Source organism: Stomoxys calcitrans, chromosome 3 (assembly GCF_963082655.1).
Source record: "Stomoxys calcitrans chromosome 3, idStoCalc2.1, whole genome shotgun sequence".
Classification (NCBI taxonomy): Eukaryota; Metazoa; Arthropoda; class Insecta; order Diptera; family Muscidae; genus Stomoxys; species Stomoxys calcitrans.
In genome coordinates, this window is record NC_081554.1 from 11,466,957 (window position 1) to 11,489,102 (window position 22,146).

The 22,146-nt window shown below is 38.2% G+C and overlaps 2 protein-coding genes and 1 long non-coding RNA gene across 4 annotated transcripts; 1 reads left to right on the top strand and 2 right to left on the bottom strand.

Annotated features, from left to right (window-relative positions):
- Positions 1 to 777: 777 nt before the first annotated feature.
- LOC106084493 (inactive pancreatic lipase-related protein 1) lies at positions 778 to 15,466 on the bottom strand. 2 transcript variants are annotated; one of them, XM_013248202.2, is made up of 6 exons: positions 15,306 to 15,466; positions 4,782 to 4,947; positions 2,849 to 3,063; positions 1,388 to 1,603; positions 1,118 to 1,318; positions 778 to 1,064 (listed from the first exon to the last, which is right to left on the bottom strand). In XM_013248202.2, exons 1-6 carry the CDS (start codon positions 15,352 to 15,354, stop codon positions 847 to 849), a joined length of 1,065 nt encoding a protein of 354 aa, XP_013103656.2. In that variant the 5' UTR covers positions 15,355 to 15,466; the 3' UTR covers positions 778 to 846. The 2 variants fall into 2 exon arrangements, with proteins under 2 accessions (XP_013103656.2, XP_013103655.2); XM_013248201.2 differs by lacking the exon at positions 15,306 to 15,466 and adding an exon at positions 5,025 to 5,200.
- Positions 15,467 to 20,101: 4,635 nt separating this feature from the next.
- On the top strand, positions 20,102 to 20,837 carry LOC106084489 (barrier-to-autointegration factor). Its single transcript, XM_013248199.2, has 2 exons — positions 20,102 to 20,353; positions 20,555 to 20,837. The coding sequence occupies exons 1-2, from the start codon at positions 20,228 to 20,230 to the stop codon at positions 20,699 to 20,701; spliced, it is 273 nt and encodes a 90-aa protein (XP_013103653.1). The 5' UTR covers positions 20,102 to 20,227; the 3' UTR covers positions 20,702 to 20,837.
- A 462-nt stretch (positions 20,838 to 21,299) lies between these two features.
- Positions 21,300 to 21,657, bottom strand: LOC106084491 (uncharacterized). Its single transcript, XR_001220821.2, has 2 exons — positions 21,505 to 21,657; positions 21,300 to 21,397 (listed from the first exon to the last, which is right to left on the bottom strand). It is a non-coding gene; the product is annotated as an uncharacterized LOC106084491 (long non-coding RNA).
- Positions 21,658 to 22,146: the final 489 nt, after the last annotated feature.

Sequence of the window (22,146 nt, forward strand, 5' to 3'; positions counted from 1 at the left end):
TTCTCTTTGTTTTCATCTTCTTTCTGGCATTTTCTCTGCCCATGTACGCACACGTATACACACACGCATGCAAATTTCTTTGCGTTTTTTGCCAAAACGTGGATCAGCTTGATGGGAAGATGGCAATTTGCACCATATGATTTTTGGTTGTTGTACAAATGAGAGCACCTTTAATTGTTTCGCCATGTTAGGTGACTTGAAATGTTTTGATTTTTTTAACAGTACTTGCCATTGAGGATGTCAGCTTGTTCTCTTTTTCCTTTTTTCCGTATTTATGACATTTTTAATCGGCACATTTTGACATCCTAAATGTTCATTGGGCCTTTCCACTTTTTGTTTTCGGCAACTGACCTAAACATCTATTATTTACTATATTTTCAATCCATTCAAATTAGCCATGATTAATTGCATTCCCCAACCTTCTTTAGTAAATGCAGTTCCTATCTGGTTTCACTAAATAAAAAAGCGAAAAGGAATCAGGAAAGGAAACCGATATACGAATGCATTGTATATCGGATACAATATTTTGAAATTTTAGCAGTTTTCTTCATATAGGATGACAGTTTACTCTTTGTTTACTTTAATTTTTTGTTCATATTTTCCTATTTGTGGTATTTTTAATGGGCGCATTGGGACAATTTTTAATGTGCATGAAGACTTTTCACTACTTTTACAACAATCAAACCTTCTATTAGTGAATCCTGTAAAAAAAATTGTTTGCGAAAAGAAAGAAACTAGTTTCCAAAGTTCACCAACAAAACACATAGTCCACGAAGATATTTTCCACAAAAGATCTTTAATATAATAGAAATTTTAATACAAGTTGAATATATACGATAATCGTTTTTAAATCATGCCCAAGGCAAATGAAGGTTTGTCCGAAGTCTTTAGATAGTAAATACCTTGCGCCGTATGTGGTATTGGATCACCCATTAGGATTTTGTCACCTGTACAATTATTACCCTTGATATCGAACAGTGAAGTGCAAGGAAGAGCATAGAAACCCTTATCGCTGTTAATAGATTCGGCATAGTATTCATATGATCTTCCATGGCTGCAACCAGCTATAAAGAATTTTTTTTAAATTAAAATTCAACTTATTGAAAAAAACTCTTACTAAATATTTGCCCAATTTCACTACATCCAGGCTGTGGTGGACTGCCACCATTAGGATAGAAATCTGCATGTCCTATGGGGTTTTTAAAGCCCAGATAACCAGCACAACTATGGATAACATCTACAAATTCGGCATCTGTGTGATCCAAATGATTTTCAGGTCCTATGCAGTCTTCAAAAGCGGGACGGGCGGGATCTAAGCCTGTTAGAATAAGTTAAAGTTTTTTTTTTTTTTTGAATGGGATGTATAATATGTATGAGAAATATTTACCCGTTATTCTTGAAACTCGATATTTGGTATAAGATCCAGCATAGCCCATTATATGTGAACCCAAACTATGACCTATCAAGTGGATGCGTTTGGGATCAGCGTTCTTCTCCTCAACCAAAAGATCAATAAGTTTGGCAACCGCTCGACCCACTTGTACAGTATAACGGGCCGGCCTTAGATAGTAAATATTATCAGCTTGATCCCTCCAATTGATGGCTGTAATAAATATAAAAGAAAAAAAAAATAAAAGATGGGATTTGATGGAAGCTTGATCCCTTTCTATGAAGATTGGAGCCATTTGGACCAAACTTGGTCTCAATAGTAGAAGACATGGCAATACCCAACATGCAAGGTTGCAGCCAAGCTGGATAGGTTCAAAAAACTCAAATATTGAGTTCAGATTATACGGCAAATACATAAAGTTATGAGGTAAAAATTGCTCCCTGCAGTTGCTTAGGAAGTATTTAGGGGGTTATAGGCGATATATTATATGGCAGTCATATCTTTAAATAGAGCAATTTGCCTAATACAAATCCTTAAGGATAGCATCTTTAAGTGCTATCATTTATTTTGTCATAAACAAAATAAAAACCCCCAAAAAAATGCAATTTTTTCAATTTAATCGATCTTTTATTACATGGATGTACACATGTACTTAAAACAAGTGAAAGCGTTCCGGGCGGAATCTTGGAGACCTACCACCATTGACTATGCTTAAAATGTATGCCAACTAAATTTAGTTGAAGGGCAAAATTTTATTCTACATACCAAACTTCTGGTACAGGGAGATCGGTCTATATGGCAACTATTTCCAAATATGGTCCGATCTGTACCACATTTAAAGAATGGGTAGGGGTCTATCAGAACACACTGTGACAAATTTCATCGAATTCGGGTAATAAATGGATCTTTCATGGCCTCAATACCCTATATCGGGAGATCGGGTGGTTGGTCGATAGGGCAGCTATATCCAAATATAGTCCGAACCGCACTTCACAGAAATGGATAAGGGTCTACCAGAACTCACTGTACAAAATTTCATCGAAATCGAATGAAAATTATTGTCTCAAGACTTTAAGTCTGGAGATCGGTCTATATAGCGGCTATACATAACTAAAATTCGATTTTATGAGATCAGAAGATCAGGTTTATATACAAAGAATACGAAATCATCAAAAATTGTTTGTTTTTATACCCAAAATATCTGTAAAATTATAAATACCCAGTTTGTGGTTATTTACCCATCGGTCATCTCTACAAATTTGACATTGTCAAAGTACATGGAGCCTTCACACTTTTGGATATGTTTATTATTTAAAGATTTATGTTATTTAAAGAAGAAAATTTTCAAAATTCCGGTACATCTTCTATTTTGGTTTTGTAACCCATCCAATTTCATTTTTGAGGAAATTTAATTTTCCTTCTTTCATTTTTTTTTTTCACATCCTTTACAGAACTTACCAAAAACATTGACATGACCCCTTTTTATATAACCTCCTCGAATCGATTGTATGGAATTACTTTGTGTGCTCGACTTCCAACCATGTACCAAAATTTTTGTATCCAAAGCAGGATTGAATTTTTCAGCCATTTCTTCCCAAGTATCACGTTTGTGGCGAGTAATTCCCTCTTCGTTTAACCACACATTGCTGACCACAGGCTCCGAAGGATTTGAACTGGAAAGAGAAAAATTATTAGAAACCAGTATGAAATTTCGAGCAAAGCATATATGTTCAAACTGTAATAACACGTATGTTGAAAATTATTGGAAAAGCCGTTGTACAAAATCGGATAATAAACACGCCCTCTGGAGGCTTAAGAAGTCAAGGTCACGCAGCTATATTAGGTTATGAACCGATTTGAACCCTACTTAGCACAGTTGTTAGAAGACATAACAAAACACGTCATGCCGAATTTCAGCCAAATCGAATAGGAATTGGGCCCTCTAGAGGATCAAGAGGTCAAGATCCTATATCGGTTTATATGGCAGCTACATCAACTTATGAAACGATTTGAACCAAACTTAGCTCAGTTGTTGGAAATCGTAACAAGATACATCATGCCGAATTTCAGCCAAATCGGATAGGAATTGGGCCCTCTAGAGGCTCAAGAGTTCAAGATCCCAGATAGGTTTATAAGGCAGCTATATCAGGTTACAAAATGATTTGAACCATATTTATCACAGTAGTTGGAAGTCATAAAAAAACACATCAGCTCAATCGGATAATAATTGTGCCCTCCAGTGGCTCAAGAAGTCAAGACCCCAGATAGGTTTATATGACAGCTATATAAGGTTATGAACCGATTTCAACCCTACTTAGCACAGTTGGTGGAAGTCATAATAAAACACCGCATGCAAAATTTCAGCCAAATCGGATAAGAAATGGGCCCTCTAGTGGTTCAAGAAATCACAATCCAAGATCGGTTTATATGGGAGCTAAATCAAAACATGGACCGATTTGGCCCATTTACAATCCCAACTGACCTACACTAATAAGAAGTATTTGTTCATAAATTCAAGAGGTTAGCCTTACTCCTTCAAAAGTTTGCGTACTTTCTACAGAAATACGGACGGACATGGCTAGATCGAAATAAAATGTCATGACGATCAAGAATATATTTACTTTTTTGGGTCTTGGCCGAATATTTTGAGGAGTTACAAACAGAATGACGAAATTAGTATACCCCCATCCTATGGTGGAGGGTATAAAAAAAAAATATTTATATTTTGCTGTTTTCAATTAAGCGGATTCTTGATCACCGTAAAAATATAAAAAGTTCCAAATCACTTCACGTTTCGTTAAAACCCTCTTTCTCTTAGAGCTGGCAAAATATCGATGGCACTATCGATACTATCGATATTTTTTTATTGGCTGAATATCGATTGATATTTGTCCGATGGATACCATAGCAAAAGTTTACTTTTTTGCAAAACTAAACAAAAATAAGCAATCCGATACTGAATGTATCCTTTAAGATACATAGCGCCTATAGAGGGCGCAATTTTCATTAGATTGGACTAACATTTTATACAATGGTTTCACTCATGACTTTAAACTGACTTTATTAACCTTGGTTTTATCTGGTCTGCGCATAGATATTTCTTCTATATAAATCGATCTCCTGATTTTTACTTCTCATTTTTGTTTGAAATAGGTGATGGGAAATTAACGATAGTATCGATACTATCGATATTTATTATTAAAACTATCGAAAATATCGAACGTTGCGATTATCGATAGTTTGCCAGCTCTACTTTCTACCCCCCCAATTTTAGTTGTTGGAAATAGGGCAGCCTAATTGTCTAGAATTTCACTGCCATTATGCATCTACCTACTTTATGGTTATACCATTGTGTTATCTGTTTATTAAGAGATTTTAAATAACTTCTTACCTTCCATAGTATTCAAATTGTATAATCTGCGGCACTTCATTGCGATTATCCTCAGGAGGTGGCTCAACCAAATAGGCCACCTGAGGTTGCCCATCACCATCGGGCATATACATCCAGGTGTCATTATAGTCCTCTTCGTTCAGTTCCACTTGAGCCCTAATGCCAACTAAACAAATCATAAGCAAAACATATTATTTAAAATTTTAAATTTGGCTTAAGGCGTAGCACAAAAAAATATTTTACAGAAACTTAACACTGGCCGCACAGTATTCAAAATAGTTGAAATGGCCGTTACTAGCCATTGTACCAAAATAAAAGTTGTAGCCAATTCATTGCGACATGGGCTAATTATATTGCACAAACAGTGTATGGTATCAACCGACATTTCGCTGCTTCCCAACAAGATACAATTTATCTCCGCACTTGTATCAGAATAACCTTGCGTGCCACTAACGTCTTTTCTTATCGAACACCAAATTAAAATTGGTGACAATTTCAGCCCCTTTCAGCAAGAAAGGCAAAAGATGTTATTTTTGGGGAAGCATTCAATTTAAATGCAATCTTGAGAATGTATCATGGGGTGGACCGTTAAACTAAGAAATTCATTCAAACACAGAATTTACTAAAGAAGGTTGCGGATATCGATAAGCCGGCATAATTTTTTTTTTAATTTTTGATAGTACTTGCCATTCAGGATGTCATCTTGTTCCTTTTTTACATTCTTACTTTGCAAATGCAATGCAAATTTACCCATGAACGTTCCATTAAGTAACTGGGGTAAACTTCTCACAAATTAGTGAGTGCTATCCGATTCAATTTTAAGCTCAATGATAAGGAACCTCCTTTTTATAGCCGAATCCGAACGGCGTGCTGCAGAGCGACATCTCTTTGGGGAGAAGTTTTTACATGGCAAAGTACCTCACAAATGTCGCCAGCGTTCAGGCGTTCAGCTTCAAAGGCAGACATGCTAACCTCAGGGCTACGGTGGCCTCCAATTTGGCCTTTCAAATTTTTGATGTCGGCAATTTCGTCGGTGGTTATCCCCTCCTAATGCTGGCGACATTTGTGAGGTACCTTGCCATGTAAAAACTTCGGCCCATAGAAGTGTCGGCTTTAAAAAAGAGGCTCCTTATCATTGAGCTTAAACTTGAATAGTACACCACTCGTTGGTATGTGAAAACTGTGTCCCTGTTCATTAATGGAATGTTCATGGGCAAAATATTTATAACAGAAGTAACCTTCTATTAGTGAGTCCTGATTGACATGGAAAATTTCGTTAACACTAAAAATTTCTTTTTAAGATAATTTTGTCGAAATTTACATTATTTTGTAGAAAACTAATTATTTTTTTGATTTTCTTACAAAATGAAAAAAAAAAAATTTATTAAAAAAATTGAGTTTTTTTTAAAATTTGATGAAGAAAATGTCCAAATCTGTTGAATATTACATTTGTTGGCAACAATATTATCAATCCTCCCTAATGTTCAACAGATATTTGTTCACAAAAATTAAAGTGCTTTCTAAAAAAATGCACTTTGTAATGCCTTCAGACTCTTAATCAAATTGATGCTGCTTTTGCTTGTCATTCGCAAAAGCATGAATTGATTAATTTATTCACATTGAATGACTAATTTCATAAATTATTATATTTTCAATTTAATATTACAAAAATGAAGTCTATAGGTCATAACAAAACACTCCAAAAACCTTTTGAGATTGCATGCATTACACATCGCTATGATTCTTGGGTGGTACACGAAAAAAATGTTATGCCCACCACCAAAGATTCTATGAATGATTCTTCTACGAGTTTGAAGAAGTCAAATTAGGGATTTGGTTTATACAGTGACTATATTAATTAAGGAACATATCTGAAACTTGTTTTGTACGGGCATTTTTAGGAGCTAAGGAACTCAAGTTGGGTATGATTTTTCTTTACCTTTCTGAGCTTTGTTTATTAGGCATTAGTACTTAAAAAAGAATTGAGTAAAAACAAGTTAGAGCGTGCTAAGTTAGGCCAGGCCGAATCTTATATACCCTCCACCATTGATCGCATTTGTCGAGTTTAATGCGCAGTATCTCCTTTTGGGCAAACAAAGAATATTGAATAAGAACTGTTGTGCTATTGCAGATATATCAAGTTAAAGTCCGATTTTGACCATAAATGAATGCTGAACATTGTAGAAGTCGTTGTGTAATATTTCAGTTCATTCAGATAAGAATTGCGTTTTGTAGGGGCTCAAGAAGCAAAATCGGGAGATAGGTTTATATGGGAGCTGTATCAAGCTATAGATCGATTCAGACCATATTAGACACGTATGTTGAATGTCATTATAGAAGCCGTTGTGCAAAATTTATTCCAAATCGGATGAGAATTGCGCCCTCTAGAGGCTCAAGAAGTCAAGATCCCACATCGGTTTATATGGCAGCGTTATCAGGTTATGTATCGATTTGCGCCATACTTAGCACAGTTATTGGAACTCATAACAAAACACTTCATGCAAAATTTCAGCCAAATCGGATGAGAATTGCGCGCTCCATGGGCTCAAGAAGTCAAGATCCAAAATCGGTTTATATGAAAGTTTTACCGGATTATGGACCGATTTGAATCATACTTAGCACAGTTGTTGGAAGTAATAATTTGTTGGAATAAAATTTCAGTCAAATCGGACGAAAATTGCGCCCTCTAAACGGCGCATTTACGCCCTCTAGAGGCCGCTATCTTTACTCCTTCCAAAGTTAGCGTGCTTTCGACAGACGGACGGACAGACGGACGTACGGACAGACGGACAGACGGACGTACGGACAGACGGACGTACGGACAGACGGACATGACTAGATCGCCTTAAAATGGCATGACGATCAAGAATATATATACTTTATGGGGCCTCAGACGCATATTTTGAGGTGTTACAAACAGAATGACGAAATATGTATACCCTTATCCTATGGTGGAGGGTATAAAAATTAGCTTCTACCTAAAATCGAGGGTTCACTCTATATAAAGGATATATCTAATCTGAACCGTATTTGTAGAGCATATGAGAACTTAACCTATTATCATTAGCGAAGCCAGTTCAGTTTTCTGGAGGAGCCCTTTGAAAAGTAATTAAATTAGCAAATTTAATCAAAAACGATGAACATCTGGGGTGCTTAGCCCACCCTCCACAGACCTTTTTTCTCTATGCCTATTATATTTCAGACCAATCTGATAAAAGTTTCAGCTTCTAGTTGCTAAAGACCATAAATCGAAGTAAGGTATTAAGTATGAGCTGATTTGCGAAACCTACAGGCATGCCGAAATCGACCTGGAATATACAATACGTATCTTTTGCCGCAAATTTGCTGACGACAATTTCATTAAGACAAGCTTCTCACCTAGAAATGAGTGCTAATCGATTCAAGTTAACTTTGATAGAAAAAAGGGGGATACTTTCCCAATTCTTGCTGGTATTATTTTATTCACATTATTTTTAATACCATTTAGTGTTAATTCAATACCAGACAAAGGAGCTATATCGGTTTGGTAGTGAAGTCAATAACAGTTTGGTATTAATAGCAATACCTGTTTGGGAATAAATCTGATCCCATACTAATCGTTCAATATTTTATCCATACCATTATTGGTAAAGGTATTGGCTTGATGCCATACGAGGTTGCTCCATTACCAAGACCATATGGTATCGAAATAACCACATTTGGTATCAATTTTGCTTTCAGTTTAAGCACAATGATAAGAGACCTTATTTTTAGAGCCGAACGGCGTGCTGCACGACAACACCTCTTTGACATAATACCTTACAGATATCGCCAGAATTAGAAGCGGATAACAACAGATGTACTGTGCTTAATGTTCTCACCAGGATTCGAGATCAGACATTCAGCCTCATAGGCGAACTTCTAAGTTTTCCGCCACGGTAGTGGATGTAAAAAGTTGTGTGTCCTGTTAAGGTGGTTATTAACTTCAGTTTCACAGTGAAACTCCATATAAAAAAGTAATAAAAAAAAATTGTGAAAACAATTTCTTTATTGAGTTCTTTATTGAGTCAAAATTTTACATTCATTAAAAGCATGAACGAAACGATTTTCAAATTTTTCATTAATTTTCTTTTATATAAATAACAATCGTGATAACACTACGCAAACAACACAATTCACCATAATGCTGGTGGTTAAACATTGATGGGAGTGTTGCCTATATGTCTTTTTATTGGAAAAACGCTTTTTTGAGGATTTCTACAGTGAACGAACTTAATACCCACCTTTACTTAAAAACGACTGAACCAATTTTTAAAAAAGCGTAAATAGGGTTTCTTTATTTCAATATCCGGAAAGGCCTGCCCCATGATACCCCAGTAACTAAGATGGTATTGAACTGGGATTACTCATGCCAGGGTTTTGGGTTTAATTACCAAACAAACCAAACGTTTTCAAAAACGTTTCTGCTGTACCACAATGCTTAAAATTAAAACCCAAACTAATATATGGAAACCCCCGGTCCCTAAAAACCTTTCCTAACGAGCATATGACTTAATCCCGATCTAAATTAGAACTTAATGGGAGTTGAAATTTGACATCCTAATCACACTCTTAACAACCCACTAAATGGACATTTTGCACAATCGCGACTATGAGCTTTTATATTTCAAAATTTGGTGTTCAAAAGCCCCTACTTTCAAGAATTCCCCCGCGGACAATATGGGGCGAAAATGAAGGGTACTTGAAAGTAAAATATGAATATTCTCAAATATTTATGAGTTCAAGTTTCGGGATAGAGTTCCATCCCAAAACGATTTTTACAGTGACCAGGACCCAACAAAAATTTGTCTACGATAGTTATCCCCTAAGGTTAGGTTAGGTTGAAAAGAGGGTGCAGATATTAATCCGCCCCATGCCACTATGGACATACTCCTAACCCAGCAATCGGCTTGTTGTGCGCTCTAAAAAGTATAAATTCCGTGCTACTTACAAAATCCTTAATTGTATTCAATACCACTCCCCTAAGTTGGTTCATGTCTGGTATTGAGTCTCCACCTAAGTACCGGTATCTGTTGGACGCGAAAGCCGGGCTATGACAAAGGAAATGCTCCAACGTCTCATCATCTTCCCCGCATGCCCTACATATGCAATCACTTGCTGCATCGATTTTACATAAGTGAGCTTTCAGTAATAGCCTCGTCTTCTCACGATCTGGATCCCCCCACAGGCCTTCACCGCCAAATCGTCTGCCTTTTCATTTCCCCTTACTCCGTTCGTGACCTTACCGTCCTGGTTGTTATTCCCTTATGGCAATTTTACTGTCGGTAAAGATGTTCACACTCGACGTCCTCGCGTTAGTACCACACAACTTCACGCAGGACCGTATTATGGTCAGGCAGGACCACCTGCAGGACCGTATTATGGTCAGGCAGTGTAAAACAGATCTCAGTCCCTGGGTTCTCAATGTATACCCCCAGGCCCACTCCGTCCTCTAGCATTGATCCATCCGTGTAAAATGATCTTCCAGATTGCAATACTAGGGTTCCGGCAATCCAAGACTGTGCCGACGGCAGCAGTGCCTCTCACTCGACTTCAAGGTTCAACTCAGGTATCCGATCGGAAACCTCTTCCCTTGCTTCCAGGTTTCCTATCGTCGCCTCGATTATACCGCGGTGGTATGAGCTGCTCCCATCCTCAATCCATTCTCCCATCGCCTAAAGTCTCATAGCCGCAGTGGCTGCCGCACACTTAATCTGTATGTCAATGGGTCGGATATCTAGAATAGTCTCCAGTGCCCTAGTGGGCATGGTCCTCATCGCTCCGCCTATGCCAAGACAACATGTTCTCTGAACCTATTGTATGGTCTTTATGTTCCACTTTTTCTCCATAGCAGTCCACCAATTTTTTTAGTTATGCCCTTACCAAGTCTACCAAGTGGTGTCGCTATGCGGCACGGCGTTCGGACTCGGCGTATAAAAGAAGGTCGCTTATCATTGAGCTTAAATCTTTTACCAGACTGAATTCATTGATATGAGAGAATAGTAAATATATATAGTATTTAGTAGGACCTAGTGAAGTTAAAAAGAGCTACTGAGGAGTATATTGCGACTACCACTGGAGAACGTATTTCCAAATTAAATAACCACTAGTAAATGTCGCTGATCTACCAACGAGATTTATGATCAGTTCAAAGTTTATCTTTTTTTGGTGCCTATCACAAAAATATTTCATGGAGTACACAATTTGGAGGAGTAAAGCTCGCTCTCATGTTAAGGCAGGCTGGAAGCGATCGTCAGTTCATGGAGCAAGCAGCTCGCGACATCGAGGGATACATGTACGACTCCATAGAAACGTTGCGGTTAAGGCGCTGGTCCAGTAAATCGCGCCCGGAAAACTATAAGGATTACTCTGAGAAACAAAATAAGGACTCACCTTACGAAGACACGAGGCATGAATTTGGCTATAGATTTGTGGTTGGTCGGAGATTGAAACACCTTGTCTCCAGCATTACTCCGATGGATGAGAGGAGAAGGAAATGTGGTAACCAATGCAGATAGTGTTTTTGGTATATGGAAAGAACAGTTTTTCAACTGCTAGTGTCCCACGATGGTTGCAAAGAGGTTACCGCAAATCCAATCCCTGATGATGATATAGAAAGTTTACCTCCTAGTCACAGTGGGGTCCAAGTGCCAGTGGCCCCACTGAAGAACAACAAGGCAGAAGGAGCTGAAAGGTTGCCCGCTAAACTACTTAAAACCGGAGGAGACAAGCTGATAAGGCCTTAGCCTTAGCTAGTCTAAGCGATCTGGCTAGAAGAACGTATACCCGATGATTGGAACCTCTGCATACTATGTCCCGTACACAAGAAAAGAGACAAGACGGAATGTGCCAACTACAGAGGAATAAACCTCCTCCCCATAACATACAACATACTTTCGAGCGTACTATGTGAAAGATTAGAACCTAAAGTAAATGAGATAACCGGAAGTAATAACTGCGGCCTTTGAAAGAATCCGGGTAAAGTGGGTCTGGCAGACAAAATGGATGGTATCAACTCCCACAACGCCTTATACACACGAGCAGATACCAAAATGGAGAAAGTTGGGAACCACAATTTTGAGATAGCCAGCAACTTTATTTACCTCGGCACCTCCGTACCCAAAACGAAAGACCAGGGATGCGAAGTTTGACCCTCGGAGTATAAAGTCGGAGAGCGGTTCGGAGTCGGACTCCGACTTAAAAACCTCGACTCTGGTGGATTCTACAAACGAATGACACTAGTTTTGAAAAAAAGCGAAGAATAATACTGGCAAACATATGCTACTTTGGATTAAGCAAGCAGTTTAAAAAAAGGCCACCTCTTAACAGACGAAGATTACACTATACAAGACACTGATACTTTCTACCCGTGTGTTGTTATATGGATCCGAGGTGTGGGTACTTGTGAAAGCAGACGAGGAAGTGCTTGGAGTGTTTGAGAGAAAGATTCGGCGTCGTATAAACCACGAACTGTATGAGCTGCGTGACGGCGTTAGATAATAAAACCAATCAAAATAGGTCATATTGTCACAATGAATGAAAAAGATCCAGCGAAGAAGTCTTTTGAAGGCGATCAATGTGGTACACCCAAACCGAGACGACCAAAAGGAAAGATCAAGTGGTGAAAGACATGGAACACTATTCTAAATTCGGCTAATGCAAATGTTCGGCTTTGCTAAAGCAAAGTAAAAGCTTACTCCCCTTTACTTTGCTTTTTTTGACTTGATCATCTGTTTTCCCTTTATAAAATCAGCTGACGAGAGCCTTAAATCCGGATTTAATGAGCAGTATAAACGGGGTTTTTTAGAACATAAGGGAAACATGCTGATGGAGCAAATTTTGAAAGTAACCATTACTGCAGAACTCATAACAACTATAAAGAAGCGGAAACTATAAAGAACAAGTAAAAGCGTGCTAAGTTCAGCCGGGTTGAATCAACCAAATCGGATAATAATTACGCCCAGATCGGTTTATATGGCAGCTATATCAGGTTATGAACCGATTTGAACCATACTTAGCACAGTTGTTGGAAGACATAACAAAACACGTCATGCCGAATTTCAGCCAAATCGGATAGGAATTGGGCCTTCTAGAGGCTCAAGTAGTCAAGATCCCAGATCGGTTAATATGGCAGCTGTATAAGATTATGGACCAGTTTAAACCATACTTAGCACAGTTGTTGGAAGTAGAACAAGATCCAAGATCGTTTTATATGGTAGCTATATCAAAACATGGATAGATTTGGGCCTTTTACAATCCCAACCCACCTACACTAATAAAAAGTATTAGTGAAAAATTTCAAGCGGCTAGCTTTACTCCTTCGAAAGCTAGCGTACTTTCGACAGACAGACGGACGGACATGGCTAGATGGACATGAAATGTTATAACGATCAAGTATATATATACTTTATGGGGTCTTAGACGAATATTTCGAGGAGTTACAAATAGAATGACGAAATTAGTGCATAGGTATTCGCTGTCAAATAAATCTATTTTAAGGCTTCATAGAGTTTTGTGAATAAGGCCGTTTGAATACACACTTACCGTTTTAAAAACCAAATTTTGACAAAACTTTCATCTAAATTCAATTCCTATCAATTCTATGAAGGTCAAATTTTGAAAATATATATTAAAATCAAATTTATCAGCCTGCGCTTTCTTTTTTCGGTCTTAAAATCTTATTGAGATTCCATAGCAGGATTTTGTCCGGCTTTAAAACATTATTTAATGCTTTCTATCCAAAGAATAGCATAGCAAAAATCATTTAAAAGTCAGCAAAAGTGTGATGTTGCTAGAAGCATTCGACTGGCTATCCGTATCGCGATTTCAATTTCGACCAAGAAATATCATCAGCGGGCAATGTGAAATGTATCATTATGTGAGATTTTATTGTTATACCCACCACCGAAGGATGGGGATATATTCTTTTTGTCATTCCGTTTGCAACACATCAAAATATCCATTTCCGACCCTATAAAGTATATATATTCTTGATCAGCGTAAAAATCTAAGACGATCTAGACATGTCCGTCCGTCTGTCTGTTGAAATCACGCTACAGCCTTTAAAAATAGAGATATTGAACTGAAACTTTGCACAGATTCTTTTTTTGTCCATAAGCAGGTTAAGTTCGAAGATGGGCTATATCGGACTATATCTTGATATAGCCCCCATATAGACCGATCCGCCGATTTAGGGTCTTAGGCCTATAAATTATCCTATTTGCTGAAATATGGGACAGTGAGTTGTGTTAGGCCCTTCAACATCCTCCGTTAATATGGCTCAGATCGGTTTAGATTTGGATATAGCTGCCATATAGACCGATGCTCCGATTTAGGGTTTTAGGCCCATAAAAGCCATATTTATTATCCGATTTTGCTGAAATTTGGGACAGTGAGTTGTCTTAGGCCCTTCGACATCCTCCGTCAATATGGCTCCGATCGCTTCAGATTAGGATATAGCTGCCATATAGACCGATCCTCAAATTTAGGGTCTTAGGCCCATAAAAGCCACATTTATGAGCCGATTTTGCTATAATTTGAGACAGTGAGTTGTGTTAGGCCCTACAACGTCCTCCGATTTAGGGTCATAGGCCCCTAAAAGCTACACTTATTATCCGATTTTGCTGAAATATGGGACAGTGCGTTGTCTTAGGCCCTCCGACGTCCTCCGTGAATCTGGCTCAGATCGGTCCAGATTTGGATATATCTGCCATATAGACCGATCCTCCGATTTGGGGTCTTAGGACCATAAAACACGCATTTATTGTCCGATGTTGCCGAAATTTGGGACAAAGAGTTAAGTTAAGCCCCTCCACATATTTCTGCTATGGGACATAAGGTATGAGTTTTGCACCGGATTTTGACGAAAGGTGGTTTACATATATACCCGAGGTGGTGGGTATCCAAAGTTCGGCCCGGCTGAACTTAACGCCTTTTTACTTGTTTTCTATTGAGCTTGTGAATCAAATCCTCTTTAACAGCCGTGTTCAAATTCAGATGTGTGCTTCACAACCTACCTAGTTGGGATAGAATGTAAAACACCATCATCCATTTGACATCGTCCGCTGATGTTATTTCTTGGTCGAAATTGAAAACGCGATACGAGATTCATAATTTCGATCAAATTTCCATAAAATAATTACCAACCACGCAAAAATTAAATTTGGACAAAATTTTTCAGTGAAAATCTAAATTTGTCAAAATGTTCTATGGAAATCAAATTTTGACGGACTTTTCCATGAAATGGTTTGATGAGATATTGTATGAAACCAATTTTTGAGACATTTTTCCACGAAAATCGAGTTTAATTTAATTCCCATTCCAATTCTTAATTACAATTTTTCATATATGACCTAAAGTCACAAAAGCGCACAAGTAAAGAATAAAAAGTCCACTATACCCTAACAATAACTTTCGATTGAACTTTCTATATCGAAATCTCTTTCAATAAATTTAAAAGTGGACAAATTTTTTAATAAAAAACAAATTTATTGTTCCCCAACTTACCATTTATAATGACAACAACAAAAGCACTTATTTTAAATAAAAAATTCATTATGACACCTCGCACTCATATAGATAAACCAAACGTTTCTTAATTGTTTGTTTGCAATTAAATATCATAAGATATCAAATTTTCCCAAAATACGAATAAAGACTTTCTCCGATACATAGGAGGATCAACTGGCAACACCTTTAAATGTCAATCATGCCAATAATTTGTTTAAGTGCGCACTCTTTACCGTAGTTGACACACGCCGCGTAACAAGTACTTGATGAACTATAAACTGATTGAGCCGTTGTTTGTCTTTTTATAGTTTGCAATTAAACCACGATTGAGATTTTTGTTGGCAAAAAGCTGTAACAACGGTTATCATCACTCTGTGGTGGGTATGCAAAAGAACCTTGGCTTACATGTTAGTAGTTTGACATAATCTTCCCGCTGTGAAATGGGTCAATTTAAGAACTATGGCGAAAGTGGGGTAGAAATGAAGGTTAATGTGCTTTAAACTTAAATTTGAAGAAAGAAAATTAAAGTGGAGACTTTTTGTTTCTCAACGTTCTCACAAGCTCGTACGAAATCGTTACTAAAGAATATTAGATCTACAATAGTCGAGGGTGGTTTTTTAAATTTACACAAATGTTCTCAAGAGGTGACATAACAGACTGGCTATCTAAGAAAAATTGTTTGCCTATTATCATTCAAGCCTAGTTCTGACTTCGACTTTTCACCCGCACAACTGTAAAAAGGCATTATAAACAAATAAAAATGTGCTATGTTCGGCCGAGCCGGGTCTTGGGAACCCACCACCATGGATTCTGCTAAAAATTTCTACCAAATCAGTCGCAGCGGGATTCGTAACAAAACACTCATGCAAAATGTCAGCTCAATAGGATAACAATTGCGTCCTTTATGGACTCAAGAAGTCAAATCAGGAGATCGGTTTATAAAGGAGTTATATCCAAATCTGAACCGATAAGGCCCATTTGCAATCTTACGCGTTCGACCTGTATTGTGACTTCCACAGACGGACGGACGGAAATGGATAGATCGACTTAAAATATCAAGGCTACCCTTACGTACACCTGTCATTTACATTGAAGGTACAAAGCATGACATAATTACCAGGTAGTGTCCGGTAAACAGCTGAATACAATTTTTTCTCACGGAGCGCACTATCTGTCAACGAGGTTTGATTGCGTCTGCGTATTATAGTTAAAAGCAATGGCACACACAAACAACGAAAAAAGGCGCGAACTAGTAACATACACAAAATCAGAGTTGCACTAAACAGTGATTTTGACAGATAGTGCATTCAATATTTTGTTGTTGGGCAACTGCCACTACCTGTAAATGAATATATCTTGGTACAAAGTACATTTGATTACTTTACGTTATGATCAATGTTGACGTTTTTGGTAGGTTCCTACTAAAATTGGTAGGTTTTCATTCTCTTGGTTGGTAGGCTGACCTCAATTTTTGGTAGGTTTTTCCAACATGTTAATACCAAGTTAATTACCGAAACAATCGTCGGGGATGGATCAAAATTAATTCACTTCGTATTGTTTCTGTGTATTCGTTAAGAGTGCAAAATTAAACCAAGGATAACGAGGGGCCAGGGGATTATAAAGGGTCTCATTGCTTCAAATTTTAAGAAAATGGGCGTAAATTGACCGTAACTGCTGGTACGAGTGTTAAGGGATATCGTCCAAACTTCGTAAATTCTGGATAGAAAATGTGGCTTTTGTGCGTTCAATGTCTCAATCGGAAAACAATGCTATATGGCATATAAATATGGTCAAATCTGGGTTATACTTAAAAGTTGAGGGGTACATGCATCTTGCTGTAACGGCGAAAATGGGAAGTAAAAGACCATTTCTGGGCTCAAACACTTAAATCGGTAGATCGCTTTATTCAAACTCGGCACGGTTGCTCATTGAAATCGCGGTAAATATACAACTTTATGAACTATATGGGGCTATATCTGTTTATAACCGATTTGGATCATACTTGGCATGGATGTTGAAAGCCATAACTCAAGTCATTGTTCCAAATTTCAGCCAAATTTTATGAAAATTGAGGCTTCTAAGAGCTCTATAAGTCAAATCCGGGGATCGGTTAATATGGGGGCTATATATATGTATAGACCGATTCATATCATACTGGACATGGATGTTGGAAGTCATAACTCAAGCCTTTATTTAAAAATTTTAGTCAAATCGGAGGAAATTTGAGTCTTCTAGGGGTTCAAATCTGAACCGGTATGGCTCATTTACAATCCCCAACAACCTACATCAGAAAGAAGTATCTGTGCAAAATTTTATGCTGCTAGCTTTACGCGTTCGACCGCTATCGTGATTTCGACAGACGGACGGACGGACATGACAAGTTCGACTCAGAATAACGAGAAGATCCAGAATATATATACTTTATGGGGTCGCAGATAAATATTTCGAGGTGTTACGAATGGAATGACTAGATTGGTATACTCCCATCCTATGAATGTGGGTTTTAAAAATATATAGTTTGATGTGTTCCAAATGGAATGCCGAATGGCCAACTCTTCGACTTGTAGAATATTTGGTAGGTTTTGGTCGGGTTTAGTAGGATTTTTCTTAAATTTTGGTAGGCAACAATTTTCTTGAGTAGCAACACTGATCATAATGATAAGTAATATTTTCTACAACACTAAATAACGGAAAATACCGCTGATACAAAAAACGTTTACTTCTTGAAATACTGTTAGTGTGACCATATTTCTTATTCCACTATTAAATAAAGTTTAGTTTCTAAGAAGCACTCTCCGACTTTTCATTTTATTGGAGCTGAACCACCTCATCCTCCAAAGTGGTGACCCCGTGTTTCGTAGTGTGGAAAAAATTTCGGAAGCCTTTTTTGCACAAAGCCAACTTGTGCCATCGAATTTCATCAAAAGAAATACACATATTATTATTTGTCCAACATGGCTGAATGGAAAGGCGCGGGCGGTGCCGCAAAGAGCCGCTAACGGTAGTGCTATCTCTCAGGCAACCACGCCTTCGTCAGGGAATATTTCTGTTGTTTATGCTAGGCTCCCCGTGCAGCAGATGTCTCATACGAACATTGAGGGATGGTTTACTACCATGGATTTCCGGTATACGGCATCTGGCATTGCGTCTGACAAGTAATTGAAACAATTGGAGCATTGGAACCAAATGTCGTTTCACATTTGGCAGACATTATCGCTAACATGCCTACAGCAGAGAGGTATAACTACATCAGGAGAAAGCTTAAAGAGCATTTTGCTGACAGTGAACGGCGTCGCCTTAACCGTTTGCTGTCTGAGCTTCCTCTGGCGGACAAAAGACCCTGTGAGATGTATTTTGAGATAAAGCGTGTAGTTGGAAATACGCTTGGAGAAGCCGCGTTAAAGGGGTTATGGACCAAACGATTACTTGAATTCGTGCAACCTGTCATTGCTTGATCAATGGGCCCTCCTGCTGAATTTACAACAATCCCCGATTCAATAGTAGACGCAATGTCGCCCAATCAGGTAAGCAGAGTGCAAGCATCTTCAAACGAGTTGACCGAGTTGCGTTTAGCTGTCGTGAGCTGAGTAAAAAAATTTTAAATTTTCCACCCGCTCACGCTCGAGCTCTCGACGACCATCAACACGACGCAACCGATCACAAAATCGACCAGCCCGTTCTGCCAGTGCGCCAAGTGATGAACGCTGGTATCATAAGAAATACGGCCAGAATGCTCAGAAATGCCAAGGTCCATGTAGTCACTCTCGTCAGCAGTTAAACGCAGTGTCGACAACTGCGCCACAAACCAACAACGATGACATATTGTATTTACCTGGTAGTGTACCCTAAGCAGCTGAGTAAAATTTTTTCTCGTGAAGTGTTCTATCTGTCAACGAGTTTTGGTTGTGTATGTGTATTATAGTTAAGAACCAGAACACACACAAGAACGGAAAATTGCGCGGAGTGCAATATCTGTCAAAATCTGATTTTGTGTATGTTACTAGTTCGCGCCATTTTTCGTTGTTTGTTTGTGTATAGTTCTTAGCTATTGGGTTGCCCAAAAAGTAATTACGGATTTTTCATATAGTCGGCGTTGACAAATTTTTTTCGCAGCTTGTGACTCTGTAATTGCATTCTTTCTTCTGTCAGTTATCAGCTGTTACTTTTAGCTTGCTTTAGAAAAAAAGTGTAAAAGAAAATATATTTGAAAAAATCCACAAATACTTTTTGGACAACCCAATATAATACACACACACACAACCAAAAAATTTACTCAGCTGTTTACGGTACACTACCTGCCAATTATGCCATGGGTGCTGCTGTTGCGTCAAGGTAATCGCTTGCCCGAAGACGAAAAAGCCGTATGCGACGATGACAACGACCCACTGCTGACGACATTAGCACAGCAAATTGCAAAGTAATCAGTATAAATATAATTCCGTCAAGCCAGAAACAAACCTCATGGATCTACATAATGAATGCGATTTTGGCAACCAACATAACCAAGTACTGGGGTTTTTTCAATCCCGACACGAAGAAAACACGTACATTGAGGCGGGATCCCCTGGCCGGTGAGTCAATTCGGTAAATGGAATCTGCTGCCACGCGGTTAAATGTAACTTAAGTAATATTTTTTGTCCTAACACCATCGACTAATACGGTGCGAACAGCCTATAAATCGTACGCTTTTTTAATAGGTATAACTATAATTTCAAAGCCACAGCAACTCTGAATATTTGAAAAGCAACCGCTTTGTACATTGCAGCTCTGGGACAATAACAACAAATTCTTAATACGGTTTCATACAACTGTAGACAAAGTAAGTGGAGTGCGTCATTCAATCAATTTGGAATCGTGAAATATTGTAATATATTCTGTAGTTCCAAAGAGGCTGTTTAGAATTTGATAGTGTTTAGAACATGTCTGGTACATCTCAAAAATATAGAAATTTTGTGGCAGAACCCATGGGTGACAAACCTGTGACGGATCTTGCAGGCATTGGTGAAACTCTTGGCGGTCGTCTTATTGAAGCTGGTTTTGATAAGGTAATAAGTTTTAAATTTGTTACTAGAATAGTGTGCGGAATACCAATACTAACAGTTTGCATGAGGTTAAGCCCGTTTTTCTGTATTGGATGACTGGTGATTGAATACCAAAAGCAACGCAACACGCTTTTATTTGTTACAGATAAAACGAAGAAATATATGTTACTGTTATTTATTGTTGTTGTTTTTGTTTTGTTACAGGCGTACACTGTACTGGGCCAGTACTTGGTTCTAAAAAAGGATGAAGAACTATTCAAAGAATGGATGAAAGATACATGCAATGCTAGTTCAAAACAAGCCTCAGATTGTTACAACTGTCTCAACGATTGGTGCGAGGAGTTCCTGTAAATATTGGATTTGTGTAATTTTGGTTTTTTTTATGTCGAACAAGTATTTTTATGTACTCACTTTTTAACTAAATCGAATTCAAAAACTATTGTATTTTTATGTCAGTTAGTATTAGATAATAAAAAACTAAAACAAATGTGTCGTATTTTGCTACATTTTGTTTTCAATGCTTGGATTTTTTATAAAACGATTGCTTTTAAGTTGCGACGTGCAAGAATGGGTTATCGTCAGCATCAACGTGAATGAAGACGATTTTTGCAGAGACTTCAAAGAGTATGGAGGCCACCAAAACGGCGAGGTTAGCATGACCGCTCATAACGCTAAACGCCTTGGTTCGAATCCGGGCGAGACCATCAGAAAAAATTTGCCCCTCCCAATGCTGGCAACATTTGTGGGCTTCTATGCCATGTAAAAATTTTTCTCCAAAGAGGTGTCGCACTTCGGCACCCTGTTCGAATAAAAAGTGCACTCAAAATGTTGGGCATATGATCTACCTGTAAATGAATCGGTCTGCACTCATAGATATGCAAGAATTTTGCCCAGTTCCTTAATGGAATGTTCATGGGCACATTTGCATGGGCCGCCAAAACACATCGGATTAAAATCAAACGAATGTGTAGTTTCACTTCATTGAAGAAACCTTAAACTTTACGCTTTGGGACATGCGGCAATATATATAATTACCCATCAGTTTGGCTATATGGGATAGGAGTATGGAGTAATAAGATTATAAAAAAAAAAATAAAATTAGCAATGTGTGTACAACATATTCCAGAAGAACCGGTAAAATTTCAGTATCATACTCAGGCACATAGACACACACATACTTCTGCTACAAATTTTTTTTTACATCAAAAAATAGTTTCACTAATCTTTTCACTAAAAGCAGTAAATTGCTGTTGAAATGTTAGTTTCAGTTCCGATTGCCCTTGCCGATGTACAACTCCATTGGTTCATTTTGGTACGTACAACCGACTGCCGTGTGATTGCATAGCTTGGTACAGTTGAACCTCGATTATCCAGACCTCCATTAACCGGAAACCCGCGTTAACCGACATGCTGTGCTTTTGGTTATGGACTTCAAACCAATTCTCTAACCACTTTTCCACTCCGATTGAGATACCTCCAAAACATGGTTATCAAACAGCTTTTTCTGACGACAAAAATCACTGACAATCCCATGGGATTCTTTTGTTCGTTCCGTACTTAGTTGTTCCCGGCACGAGATGACTATGATTTGTGTGGTGTTCATGGTCATTACGAGAAGCTTAGCTGCGAGCTACCGGGCGCGTCCACAGGTTGCAGATAGTGGAATGCTCCATACGGAGTAGCTGCAACTGCAGTCGCGGACAATCAGCGGTATCGACTGGAGAGTCTCAGTGAGGGACCTGCTCTTGCTTAAATACTCAGTGCCCGATACAAGGCGAGTTATTGGCCCCTTCAAA

Coding starts and splice junctions, on each gene's coding strand:
- LOC106084493 (XM_013248201.2), bottom strand. CDS start 5,166: ATGTCGGTTGATACCATACACTGTTTGTGCAATATAATTAGCCCATGT. Junction 4,948..5,024: donor GCGGCCAGTGTTAAGTTTCT/GTAAAATATTTT, acceptor TGATTTGTTTAG/TTGGCATTAGGGCTCAAGTG. Junction 1,604..2,848: donor GGGTCATGTCAATGTTTTTG/GTAAGTTCTGTA, acceptor TATTTATTACAG/CCATCAATTGGAGGGATCAA.
- LOC106084489 (XM_013248199.2), top strand. CDS start 20,228: ATGTCTGGTACATCTCAAAAATATAGAAATTTTGTGGCAGAACCCATG. Junction 20,354..20,554: donor TTGAAGCTGGTTTTGATAAG/GTAATAAGTTTT, acceptor GTTTTGTTACAG/GCGTACACTGTACTGGGCCA.